This window comes from Ursus americanus, chromosome 25 (assembly GCF_024610735.1).
Source record: "Ursus americanus isolate L20-20 chromosome 25, mUrsAme1.1.p, whole genome shotgun sequence".
Taxonomy (NCBI): domain Eukaryota; kingdom Metazoa; phylum Chordata; class Mammalia; order Carnivora; family Ursidae; genus Ursus; species Ursus americanus.
Window position 1 is genome coordinate 7737156 of NC_142151.1, and position 13976 is coordinate 7751131.

Below are 13976 nucleotides of genomic sequence, written 5' to 3' on the forward strand. Positions count from 1 at the left end.
CCTCCACTGTGCTTCACTGGAAAATCGGCAAATAAACTATGGTACACTTATTAGAGGGATCACTTATGATGCAGCTCTTAGTTTTGAATATTATATGACAACTTGAAAGCACTTATTCATCTACATGAGAGACTACGGACTCTGAGAAACAAACTGAGGGCTTCAGAGGGGAGAGGGGTGGGGGAATGGGATAGACTGGTGATGGGCAGTAAGGAGGGCACGTATTGCATGGAGCACTGGGTGTTATACGCAACTAATGAATCATCGAATTTTACATCAGAAACCAGGGATGTACTATAGGGTGACTAACATAATATAATAAAAAAATATTATTATAATTAAAAAAAAAAGAAAATACTTGTTCATCTAATACTAACTGAAAAAACAACAAATGTGTGCATATGATGACAACTTTATTTTTAAATCATATACATAACAAAAAGGGTCTAAGAAGAAATGGCACCAAACTGCTAATAAAAATTGGGCTGAAATGAGGTAAGTTTGGGAGACCTGCTCCCTTCTTTTCCCTATTTTCAAACTTTCTATTAGATGGTTGATTTGTTCCCTTATAGCCTGTAAAGAGGTGTGTGTGTGTGTGTGTGTGTGTGTGTGTGTGCGCGCGCACGCACCTGTGTTTTGTTTAATCTACAGAATTAATTTCTGCAGCAGCCACTGGCCGAAGACTTATGTTAGGGATATAATAGGAAGGCATGTTTCTGGTGACCCTGCAGCCTTCATTGTTAAGAGTCAAGCGGCGGGGAACGCCCGGCCAGCCTGCCAGTTGGGGATGCCCAGCTGTTTTGGTGCAGAACACTGCTGAAACCTGATTGCTCTTGACTTGGCGGTGGCCCGCGGGGCCCCTAGAAACATGCTTAAGAATAGGCCCTACTTGCTAAACGTTACATCACCTGATCCCCTGACCTTCCCCGTGATGTACCACCATCCCATGACCTTCCCCGTGATCATGCACCACTATCCCGTGACCCTCCCCGTGATGCGCTACTATTCACTAGAATGTAATACGGATCACTCCCTTGATAGATTGTGATTGTAATTGCCTTTGATTGTTGCCAATAAATACGCGAGGTTGCAGCTGTTCGGGGCGATCACTCGTGGCGGTTGTCCCCTGCACCCGCGCTCTCTTTCGCAAGCTAACCTGTCTGTGCCTCGTCCTTCTCCCCAATCGACGAATTAAGGGTGCTGCGGCTGCGCGCTGCAGACGTGCCGCGGCAAATTTCTGTCTACAAAATCGGGGTATGAACGTCTTCTAGAAGCCACGAAGTCTAGTTCTTGGGTTTTTTTCCTCTTCTCATTACTTCATAAAGTGCCCAAGTCTGAACACATAGTGGGTGTCCATTCACTGCCACGGTGGCTGACAAAGTGCACATAGATCCCTACGCTCTGCTTTCTTGGCACCTCAAGACCATTGAAAGAAACAGCAATACTCGACAGCACAACTTTTATATGTGCTAGACACTCTTCCAATAAGCACCTCGCAGATACTAATTCATTAAATACAACAATCCCATGAGGTACATATTATTATTATTATTATTATTATTATTATTATTATTATTAATTTTATTTATTTACAGCTAAAGCAAATTGAGACACATAAAAGTTAGCCATTTACCCAAAGCTGTCCAAATAGTTGGTCAGAGAGCCAGGATTTGAACCCAGGGGTTAAAGCTCAAGTGTCTCTGCTCTTAAGGACTCAAAAGAGGAAGCTTGGAAGTAGCCAGCTATCTGGACAGACAGGCAGGCAGGCCGGGAACACCTATATGGATAGCTGTGTGGTGGGGGTGGGGGACTGGGGTTGGAGGATTGGGGGTTGGGAGACAGAGCCCAGGGATTTTTAATGTAAGCCCTTTCCCCAATGGAAGCCTCTGGCAGCAATTTCTACCTGACAGGATGGCAGACACAGAGGAGTGGCATCTGGAGTGTGAGTGATCACCTGTGTAAATACCTGGTTCAGTGCCAGAGAGGGATCAGCAGTCGGTCGGTAGCGCTGAGATAAAGACAGAGAGCATAAGGAGCTACATATTCACCTCAACTGGGTCCTAGCCTATTGTTCCTGAAGCAGATATGATGATTGTTCCTTCTCTGGTGAGTGTATTTAGATTACAAAGTGCAGATTTTGCCTGGAATTTTAGAACCCCAGAACTAGAACAGACCTTTTATAGCCATCTACTACTCTAGACCCTCTACCCTTAGCATACATGCATTCTTATCAACCGAAGAGGAGAAATATCCATGAGAAATAACAAGTGAGAGGCCTGGTGCACAGAGAGGCATTGGGGGCCCCCTATTCATAAGTGATGAACCAAAGGAGGCACAACCATTATGCAAGCACAACAATAGGTCCAGTGATAAACTACCGAGTGATACTTCTGATGAAGAGGCTTCTCAAATATCCACCCCAAGAAAAGGTCAGGATTATTCACGGGCAACCAAGAACTTGAAGGCAGCTAATCTAAGTTGGGGCACTTGTAACGGAGAACTCATGGCTTTTAAACCACATGTGAAATGACTGTGTTCCACCAGCCTGTACTACATGCAGTCCTACTTTCAAGCCTTCGCCAAGAACAGCAAGAGGCTCTGTAACTAGAAATCTACCTCTCATCCCCTACACAAAACACCCCAACTTTTTAAGAGAAAAGCTGATACTTTACCCAGCCCCACCTGAGTAGAGTGCTGGACTCTCCTATAGTCTCCATTTCAAAGATGGATGTATCCTTGCCCTGAGTGTCCTAGGATTACTTTGCTCTTGCTTAATGGACAGTCCATTCTTAAATTTCAGGTTTCACTATTTCCGTTTCAGGTTTGTCAATGACAGACACCATGGGAAGGGACCTGAGAGACCAAACTTCTCATTTCATAGATGAGAGGAAGGCCAAGAAGAAAAGTGTATCACCCTAGTGTCAAGGTGGTAATAGATTTGCTCCTGGTTCTGATTCCAGGGTTCCTTCTGCCCTACCCTCCTCACTTCCATGTGGCACTGAAGGTGACGTTGTGTATCCATGAAGCCCAGGAAGATGCAGAGACTTCCCCTGTCCTTTCCCTAACCCCTTTCCTTGCCCTTCATGCAGACCCCCTGTGTGATCCTCCCCCAGGTGGAAGGAAAGATCATGGGATCTTACTCATCTCCATGTACTCTGGAGTCAGTCCAGTGTATGGCTCCAAGCTGTAGTCTAGGTCCCACTGCTCTGGATGCTTTGAGTGGGCAGAGTCAGTTTCTCCAGGTTCTGTCTCATCTTTCAGCTTCCGAAATAGTTTCTTTAGCTTCCTGGGAAAGAAATGAACCAGTCACCAAAAGCTCTGGAGGACAGTTAGTTCTACAGACTGAAGGAGGAAAAAAAAAAAAAAAACTAAGGCTTTTTAACACTAAAATTATCTCTGCTCCAAGGACAGAGAGAGGGAACTAAAGAGACTACTTTTCTCTTTAAGACAATGTGAGGTTTTCTTAACAGGATGATGAAAGTTTCCCCCCACAAAGGGTCAGGTTTCTTCAAACCCAAAGAAACTGAACTCTTCCTACTGTTTGAGAAGGAACAAGGCAGTTGGCCCTTCTTGCCAAATACTGAGACCATCCTATTATATAACAGGTGATCTATCTGCCCTCTTCATGGGGAAGACAGGATGTCTAGAAAATACTAGAAAGATGCTCTCCTCCCAGCTCAAATGTTTTCAGGTCTTAATAACATAAACAGCATCATATTTCCATTAAAGCCAACCTAAATGTTGTCTACCACTCTGATGGGTTGAATTGACTCCCCCCCCAAGATTCATATGTTGAAGGGCTAACCCCAGATGCATTTGGGGATAATAGGGCTTTTAGGAGGTAATTAAGATTAAGTGAGGTAATAAAACCGGGGTTCTAATCCAATAGGACTGGTAGTCTTATAAGAGAAGGAAGAGACAGTGATCTTTCTCTCTCCACTACGTGAGGGAGGACACAGTAAGAAGATGGTTATCTGCAATCCAGGAAGGTGGCCTTCATTAGAAACCAAACTCTGCCAGTCCTTGATCTTGGACTTTCCAGCCTCCAAAACTGTGAGAAATCAACATCTATTGTTTGTGCCACAGTCTATGATATTTTGTGAATGCAGCTCAAGTAGACTAAGTCAACCAAAATAATAATGGCCCAGCCTCTGAGGATTAAGTGAAATGATGTTTATACAATTCTTAGCATAATATCTGGACACAGCAAGCATTCACTAGATAATAACTGTTATTAATTTTATTATTAAATGCTAAAATATGTCTGAGGGTATAGTCTTTTCATACTTCCTGTTGATACACCATCACAAAGAATGAAATTAGGTAAAGGAACAAGGTACCAGTTTTGCTGATCAATCTAGAAGAAAGTTTCTAGGAGATCGTTGGGAGGAGAATTAATAGCAGAACAGTCAGAATCACAGATCTGAAGAGTTAAAGGGATTTTGAAGTCCATGCTCCATCCAATGCAGGAATTCCCCCCACATTTCCCACACAGGATCATCTAACCTCTATGCAGCTATTTCCAGAGGAGTGTTCTCGATATCATTTAGGTATGGCTTCCATCGTTAGAAAATGCTCCTGACAGTTAGTGGAAATCTAATGGTTCAAAATAATGTTTTGATCAGTGTCCTGTGTAATACCACTTGCCATCAAGAAGACGTAGAATAGTGTAGTATAGTGGGTAAAAGTCTGATTTTTGATGGCAGAAAATAATTGCTTAAAACCCAGTTTCACAACTCAACAGCTGTATTTTCTTGGACAGGCTATTAAAACTCCATAAGCTTTAATTTTATTATCTATGAGAAAATAAATATTAACTAGCCCATAGGTCAGTTAAAGGAGATAATCTATGTAACATGCTTAACTTAAGGCTTGGTACATGCTAAGAGCTCAATAAATATATTTATCTTTGTCCCTGTCACCACCACCACCAGCATCATCATCATCATCACCATCACAGAAGAATTTAAAGAATGAGATCCACAGAAGCAGCAGTAAAATACAGTATTTCATAATAAAAGAGCAAGCAATAATTCTGTGGTAATAAGAAATCAAGAAAAAACCTAGGTGGAACTTAAAGATTCTGAAGCCAAATAGTGTGGACTGGCTGAGACTCTGTCTACAGGTCAAGACAGAAGGAAAGGTGAAGAACAAAAATAGAGAGAGAGAGAGAAGAAAAGAAAAAAAGGAAAAGGGAGAGGGAAGGAAGGATGGAGGAAGAGGAGGTCCAGAATCAGAACTGAAATTGAGACTTTTGCTTCAGATACCAGTAACCAGAAAATTTGGGCCAAATCTTTAGTAAGAAAAATCAGTGGTTTTAATTAAATATGGAAATTGAGCACATATTCCTTTCTACTTCTGAAATGCTACTAAAGTGACAGTGAATGAATTTTAAAATGTCTAAAACCGCAAGGTTAAAGAAAAGAGTCATGAGTACAGCAATGTATGAGAGATGTTAATAAATATCTTGGAAGACAGACAGTGGATGAAGGTGAAGCCGTGATGGCTGAATACCAAGTCCCTACAGTGAAAGACAGCCGAGAAAAGCAAGCCCACTCATGCTGCAATCTCAGAAGGGTTCAGGAGTTTCAGGCAATCAGGTATCATTCAGGTATCATCAAAGGCAGGCAGTAGTGATTGGTCAATGGAACAGCAGATTCTAGTTTCTCTGTCTACCCATATTGCCCAGGTGACTAACTACCATTTCCCCAATATCAGCAGGAGTAAAAAGTTTATTCAGAGGAAAAAAATGAACTGGAGAAATTCTAGATCTGCAATAAATCCAATAAAATGATAGGAAGTTAAAATATCAATAAACTCTCAGAAAAAAAATAGAAACGACAATGGGAAAGAAAGATAAGAAAATTAATCAGTCTAGCAACTCCAACATTTAATCAGAAAGAGAAGACAGAGAAAATGGTGTAGAAAGTACAAGGAGATACAAGAAAACGTCCCAGGGCTGAAAGATATGCATTTTCTGATTGGAAGGACCTACTCAGCATAATGATAAGAAAAAGGACCTCCACCAAAGCCTATGATAGTGAGATTTCACCATTCTAGGAATAATGAACTGGATTCTAAAAGCTTCCACTTCCAGAGAGACAGATTCTCTAAAAATTATTTGGAAACAAAAAAATAGAATTCTCAACATCAGCTCTCGACACTAGAAAATGCTAGAAAAATTTATAAATATTGAGAAGGCAAATGACTTTTAGCAAGGGATTTTATACCCAGTCAAATTATATATTAAGTGCAAAGGCAGAATAAAAAAATGTAAACCATGCAAGGTTTTAAAAATGATATCCTTCTAGGCATCCACCCTCATGAAGTTCTTGGAGAATGAATTTCACCAACCAAGGATATAAAATAAGAAAGAAAACAATGGAATTCAGCAAACAAGAAATCCATCAGAAAAAGGAAGTGCTGGGTCTAACTGGGATTGGTAACTAGGTAGAAGGTTTAGTGAACGAACAGTTTGGGTTTGAACAGGAGAACGAAGATTCCCAGATGATGGTCTCCAGGAAAAAACATGACATCCGATGTGTTTAATGAGGTGATCCAGCTGGGGAAGCGCACACTTAAACAATTGCTACTGATAATGTGTAATGAGCATTATGGAGGGAGAGATTTAGATAATTATGAAAACAGAAAACAGAAAACTAACCTAACCTAAATCAGGGAAAGTTTTCCCCAAGAAAGAGATGTGTAAACCAATTAAATGATGAAAGATGACAGAAGTATGGGAAAGAGGGAGAAGGCGTGTTCTAGGCAGAGGAGATGATCTGTGCAATGGCCCAAAGCAAATATGAGAATGGCTCAGAGAAGAGACTGAAAGGAGTTCAAAAGGCTCCGAGCAGAGATGAGGAGAGAAAAAGTAAGGAAAGAGAAGAGTGAAAAGGTGGCACCAACTTCGCAGCATGGAAGGCCTTGTTGGCCATCTTAGGCAGTGGCTGAGGTGAGAGATTAAGGCCGCAGAGTCCACGGTGACTACAGTGGATATGAGGAAGGCTGAGACAGGCTCAGGAAGCAGAGTTAAGAAGCTGGTGGTGACTCGTACACGGGAAGGGAAGCAGAATGAGGAGCCAAGGACCATTCTGGGGTCTAGGGCATGGGTGTGGATGGTGATACAGTTTGCTAAAACAAGAACACTAGAGAAGAGGCCATTTTGATGAAGGGGAGGAATGGTTGTGGCAGAGGATCCCACGTGACAACTAAGTAGGGATATCTAGTAAGCCTTTTATACATGGGTCTACAGCCCTTAAAACAGGTCCGGGTGGAAGCTAACAATGGTAAGAATCACCCTGGAGAGAGGACCCGAAACCCTAGCAATGAGCCCCACCTGTGGATAGAGCACGGGAAGGAACACCAACAGTCAAGGACTGGGGAGAGGGAGTGGAGCCTTCCAAGGGCAAGAAAGCAGCCGTCTTAGGAACAGAAGGTCAACTCTGAGCCCATGTAGCAAAGAAGGGAAGGGTGGAAGGGGAGTTTCAGGATAGACTTCATCACAGCGTTATACACTGTAGGGAGGTCAAAGACGATGGCGGGGGGGAATCCACAAATAATTCTTATGCACCCCTCTTCCCAGAAGTTCCCCTCCTGGAGATCTCAGTGTGCATTAAAAAAATTAATAAAGTCCCTCGAGAACAGGATTTAACAGGAATCCTGCAAATTGTACAACATACAGATGGGCCGTTTGGAAAACTTCAGATTATGATTCCGACCGTATGATGCACTTGCTCGTTAAAATAACTCCTTTGATGTTACCCCCTTGTCCTTTTCATCTGCTCTGCTATTTTTCCGTCCCTTTTTAATGACAGGTCTGAGAAACTGTCCGGAAAGCTTGGAGCCTTTCCTTTGCTTGTGCCCCACGGGCTCACCCCAAGACCATGGTGATTGTCCGTCACACCTTAGGCCTTCCTGCCACAGGAATCTGGACCCCAGGCAGCGCCCCACGGACCCTGGCTCCACACACCTCAGGCCTCATTAGAGAAGGCAGAACCAAGCCCTAAATGGGCCAAAGAAGAGGAACACCGCGACCTCTGAGCTATGTATTCCTTTCCTTGACACCTGACAAGGTTCAAATTTGTTCCTTAAACTTCTGATTCATGGCCAGATTCCACTGTCTTTGAGAACACAGACCTCCTTCGCCTTTGATGGCTTTAAAGAGAGACTGTTTTATGTCTTGAAATGTAATATTTATCACATTTACCAAAAGAAAAAAAAAAGCAGAAAGTTTATAAAATCTTGCCGGCCGTGTCCAGGGTACATTACAGCTATTTTGGGATGTGATCTGGTGTTTTTAGTATGAATAGGATGGGGGGACATTTTGCTGCTGGAAGTATTCATATATGTGCTCTGGCTGCCTCAGGCTTTGCCCAGGAGAAGCATTTGAAAAAGACAGCATTTTATCTTTTATCAAAAAAAAAATCTACCTTTCTTAATAATAAAAGGCCCATTTCCAATTTTGCTTCAAGAATGACTGGAGCTAAGTTTGAGTTAAAATTATGGTGAGAAGTTGGGACGTGGGGTGGCATGTTTCAGGGGCCCCATGCGATCTTGATGCAAAGTCTATCTTGCACAAACACATATGGGAAAGGCACAGTGTGGGGGGCAGCAGTGGGGGAGGAATGGAAACCCGTCAGGGGACTCGGGTAATAAATAGCACAAGATCCGATTCTGCCACGCAGCCCTCCATGTCTGAAGTCATCTCAGATGGAGATGCCGATGAGCATTGTTCTGGGGCCTGTAATGTTTAAAACCATCCAGCTCCTCTCTGGAAAGCATCTGTCACAACTGTGTCAGGCCCCAGAAGCCTGGGGTTGCTGAGTGGGGATAGTCCGAGGCCAGATCACGCAACCCAGTTTTATTTATTATCATGTCCTCAATTAGTCGCAGAGCTGTCTTTAAGGAGCCTACTGCCCCCAGTTTTACTGCCTCCCTTTGAAGCACTTTGTTTCCTTCATCCCAGGGGCCTCTGAATCAGGCCTGGCCAAGGTGGGACTACCACTGCCTGGGGGAAAGTGCCTGGACGAGCCAGGCTGCTGGACAGCCCTGCAGATTTGGGGGTAGATCTGGCACCTGCCAGATTTAAGGGGTAGCCAAGGAGATTCTGAGCGAGGCGGCGAGGCTTTTCCAGGTCCCAAAGGGCAGCTGTACCGTATCCATGCACATGCCCCACATCTGTGCCAGCCTTGTGGAAACCTGTGGGATTAACAGGTGATACTATTGCTCTAAAGCAAGGTTTCCCGAGACACAGACACATCGCACCAGCAGTTCATTTGACACCTTTGGAGGTCTCTGCACTTGGCCTCCATCTCAGTAGAGCATCTGGGAGACTTCTTTCCTTTCCTGCTCTCGTTCAGCCTGTCTGATGGCAGTCAAGGAGAAAACCCCAGTCTGCTGCTGGCATGTCTTTAACAACTCCCCAGTGCCTGTGCAACTTCCTTTACAACAAAGAGAATGCAGATCATGGACCAATGTCATTGGTTGTTTAATAATGTTTACTTTTTATCGTATTTCTTTCTACTTGCTACTTTCTACTTGCTATTCATGGTAGCTGACAGTGTCCGTTTTCCATTTTCAGAAATGTTACGAATTTAAATAAAAAGTGAGTTGGTTATTTTATTTAAATAAAAAGGGAGATGAATATGCAAATAGCTGTTTAGGTAGGTGTGAGGAAAAAACACTTTAAAAAGAAAAGGATAAAGAAAGGGGGGGTAATCAGAAGGGGGAATGAAGCATGAGAGACTATGGACTCTGAGAAACAAACTGAGGGCTTCAGAGGGGAGGGGGGGTGGGGCAATGGGATAGGCTGGTGATGGGTAGTAAGGAGGGCACGTATTGCATGGTGCACTGGGTGTTATAAGCAATGAATGAATCATCGAACTTTACATCAAAAACCAGGGATGTACTGTATGGTGACTAACATAATAAAAAAATATTATAAAAAAAATAAATAAAGGCTGCATGCTGTATGAAAAAAAATAGCTCACAAATCACTGAAGTTGGGAAACAATGTTCTACAAGAAACCTACTAGACTGTAAGATTCTCAAGGGCATCAAAATTGTGGATATGGTACTTTTTGCAAGACACACACACACACACACACAGAATCTAATAAGAATGTTTCACCCTCAGAGAGAGAGAGAAATTATAGCTGACTCGTTACTGATAAAAGTCAATTAGATAGTCTTTAATATTTCAAAATTTTCTTTGGAAGAATCTTAGAAAATCGCTTTCAGAAGTAGATGATAAACATCTTCTAACTACATAATCTTATATATTTTATCCCAATTATTCTTAACTAGTATAATCACCTACCTAATTCCTCAGACTTGCTTCTGTTTTTAAAAATCAAATCTGGCTTCTAAGACTAATATTTATCTCCTCTGGGGAAAGAATCTGAAGGTACAGGAGCCAAAAGCCATCAGGCCCTGAACAGAAGAGAAAAATAGTGCTCCTGACTTGGTCTTTCCAATCTCATTCTTGGACAAGCAACACTCACGAAGCATCACTTACAGACATAAAGGTAATACAGCTCAGTGCACCTAGGCTGCCTGGAACCCCGAAGAATGGCTCCTCCTTTCTTGGACTCCATATCTTCTATTTTCTGGACGGCTGGGCATTCATCCAACCTTTATTTTCACATAAGCCAGGTTGCATGAAAATCTTTTTAGAATAACTTTACCAAGGTCACACAGTGAGTATATTATAATGCCTCAATTTATACCTCTCCTTCCGTACTGTCAGGTTCAACTGTCATTTCTCTTTTGACAATGAAAGACTCCTTTCTCTTTTCTTGAGTATGTCATGTTTCTCAGCGGTGTCACACATAAGGATATCACTAGATGCTCGAACTCTGGATTGGGTGGGGTCTAATTTCTTGAGAGCAGGCTCTGACTAGGGAGTGGAAAATCCAATCATCACCATCATAGTGATTTCACGTGGCCAAACTCAGAATACGGCCTGTAGACGTACAAAGAACTTTGGAGATAAAAATACTGGGGCTTGGTAGAAGAATTTTTGTCCTACATCCTCAGGGATTAACAACATATTTATTATTATAATTAACTATGTATCTCATATAGTTAATATATTACATACATACGAAATTAACTACATAATTATGTTGCATGTGTCCTCTAACAGACTAGAAACTGAAATGAGGAACAATCTTTTGAAATAGAAGGGACCTGTATTTGGAACCAGCAGTGTCCAGTTTCACTGATTAAAGGAGAGGGTCACTGAACGTGAGAGCTGAAATGAGAACACCTTAGAGATGATTCTAATGCCATCATTTTCATCAAGAGAGGAGGACAGCAAGACTTAGGGAAGTGACTTGCCCATAGCTTTATGAGTCACTGTGCAATTGCCCTCCATTAAAGTGTGGCATATTAAACATGTATCAAACATAAACAAGGAAATTTAGCCTTCAAGGCAAACAGCCGTGTGTTCATTTCATCTGTTATGGAGCCGATGGAGTTGGTAGGTGGGGGGACATGCCAATACATTGTCCAAACATCTGCCAGAGCTCTTGTCTCTCTTATCCTCTATGAAAGGCCTCTGGGTCCAGAGTGAATGGACTAAGTGGTAGAGCAGATGTCCAGGGATGAATAAATCTCATGCCTGCAAGCTGTATACAATTCCATCCAGAGCAGAATAACGACACACTGGAAGGACAGGTGTCTTCCCCAGATGTCTGAAGGAGAATGGAGACTTTCCTTTGTGGCAGGAGTGGAAGGGCTGGTCTTGTAGCTTCAAAGGAGCCAGATGTGGCTTTGGTACATCTTTTCTTGGTCTGTATATTTTCTGGATGTTTATCCATAACAAATGTGGTCTCTCTCTGAGATGGTAAGCTCCTAGAGAACGGTGACCATGTGTGTCTCCAGCTTTGCTTGACTATCACCGAACGACTTTCGATCAGAAAGCTGGGAACAGGGCACACTTTGGGAGGGCGGAGTTCTCAAAAGTGATCATTTCCTGACCGATGACTAGAGGCTGGCTTAAGCAGGGGGGTGCTACAAGATACCCAGACACCGACATTCTTACCCATCCTCCTCCAAGAAAAGCACACACCCAAGGGCTACCCGAGACTGTCTCAGAGTGAGGGCAGAAAAACACCCGAAGCATTGAGCCTAAGAAATGGTACGTGAGCACCAAAAAGCAATAGAAATGCAAGATGGGGGTGGGAGGTTACATTGTTCTTTGACCTGAAGGTAGGCTTTCATTATTGAGTTTTCATTTCTTTTAGATCCAGTGCCTGTGAGTCATTGTTTCTTTTCATGCCTCTCTCAGTGCAATACCTAACTGAAAGAGGTCCTGCTATGAAATTTGTATCAAACCACGTGGGAGGGGAGAGAAGATCCACATGGAGATCCCGTGTGAGTTTTACCAGCTCTGCATCCTTCCTCTCCTAAAATCATATATCCCACCGCTTCTTAGAGATTTCTCAAAATTATCACACAGCATTTCAAACTTCCTTATTCATTTATATCCACCATGAGAGTCTTTTTTACTTATCCGGTGGGAGGACAGTGCGCATTAATCGTATTTTACACTTTGAGGTCCAAACTACCTGACTCCTAGCTCTGCGTCTTAGCCATTAGGTTCTCGAAGCAAGGGCCTATTAATCTTTCTAAGCCTCAACCCTCCCAAATCAGATCGGCAAACAAGCCTTGTGGGAGGGGCCCTGCCTCATGAGGAAGATTACTGGCCAGTGGACAGAGGAGTAAAGAACCGGACTCTCGGAGAGGAGGGCGCCGGAACGTCCTGCTGGAAGTCTGGCCGTGTGGGGCTAGGCCCTGGCGGCAAGTGGGGGGGAAGACGAGGTCATTACATACGGGACTCCGATCTCAAAGATGTTGTTCTGGATCAGCTGCTTCCCCAACATGATGATGCTGAGCTGGATGCAGAGCTCCATGAGGCAGCCCCCCGGAGCACACTGCCAGAAGAGAAGATAACGGAAGATGTGGTTAGACCAAGCGGAGCTCAGAGAAGCAGGGGCAAGAAGTGAGGCACGCTGCGAGGGGGAACGGACGGGGCCGGGCGTGCACCTACGCACCACCAGCCGAGGGGCTCTACTTGCCTCTTCCATGCGGTAACCATCGAACACGTAAACGTAGCTTCCAGGTCTGCCCACGAACCTGAAATCCAGAAGTGCGGGAGCGTTAGGGAAGGAGGAAGGCGGGGCTGCTGGAAGGCGTGCCTTCTGCGTGGAGGAAGCACCGCCCAGCACCCCCCAGGAAAGTACCATCCAGGGCGGAGCTAAATCACCCATGGGTGGGCGTGTGCACTTGTTCTCGGCTAGCCGTCACCTGTACCATCGAGGGTTAGTCTCTTAACCTGAGGTCCAGGGAACAGGGGCTGGGGCTGGGGCTGGCGTGGGGCAGGGAAGGTCCCATTTGTGGGCACCTGTGACAATTTCGGAGCCTCAACGCCACAAGGTTTGGATTATCCCTAAGTGTACTGTCTGTGCACCTTCCTCCCTCAACCAATGTCAAGAATTGATTTCTGATCGCGGCTCCTGGGTGGGAGCTTCTGATTTCCCAGGAAATGGAGGGGGAGACAGGCCAAAGTTGCAAGTAGAGATTCCTGGGATCAGAAAAGAAAAATCCAGACTTCTTGAGAGTATTCAAAGGCATGGAAGCAGCCTGCCTCCTTCCTCTTCCAAGTTGGGTCTACCTTATTGGAGGACAAGAAGTTGGGTCAGAAGAGGGGAAGCAGAGAGGGAAAAGCCAATCATGGAACCAGCCAAGTAATGAGAAGACTCCTTCTTACTTGAACTGTTAGCCCCTCGTCTACCTGTGGAAATCCTACCCATCTATTTAAGGCTCAGCTCAAATCTTTCCATCTCTGTGAAGTCTTCCATCTCTGTCCACAATGAAGTATTTCCCTCATACTTTCTTTATACTTCTATGGTGGCACTTATGGTGGTGTGCTGTTGACAAGACCATCTCTTTCAACAGACCACAAACTT

At 43.8% G+C, this 13976-nt stretch overlaps 1 protein-coding gene across 3 annotated transcripts in view; it reads right to left on the minus strand.

Annotated features, from left to right (window-relative positions):
* Positions 1–13976, minus strand: part of ANO2 (anoctamin 2) — a 350061-nt gene that overhangs the window by 34391 nt on the left and 301694 nt on the right. For all 3 annotated transcript variants that reach the window (XM_087855561.1, XM_087855560.1, XM_045781339.2), the window contains 3 exons: positions 13086–13143; positions 12841–12941; positions 3141–3286 (listed from right to left, as the gene is read on the minus strand). In XM_087855561.1, the coding sequence (XP_087711687.1) occupies positions 3141–3286; positions 12841–12941; positions 13086–13143 (305 nt within the window). The remainder of the gene's footprint in view (positions 1–3140; positions 3287–12840; positions 12942–13085; positions 13144–13976) is intronic.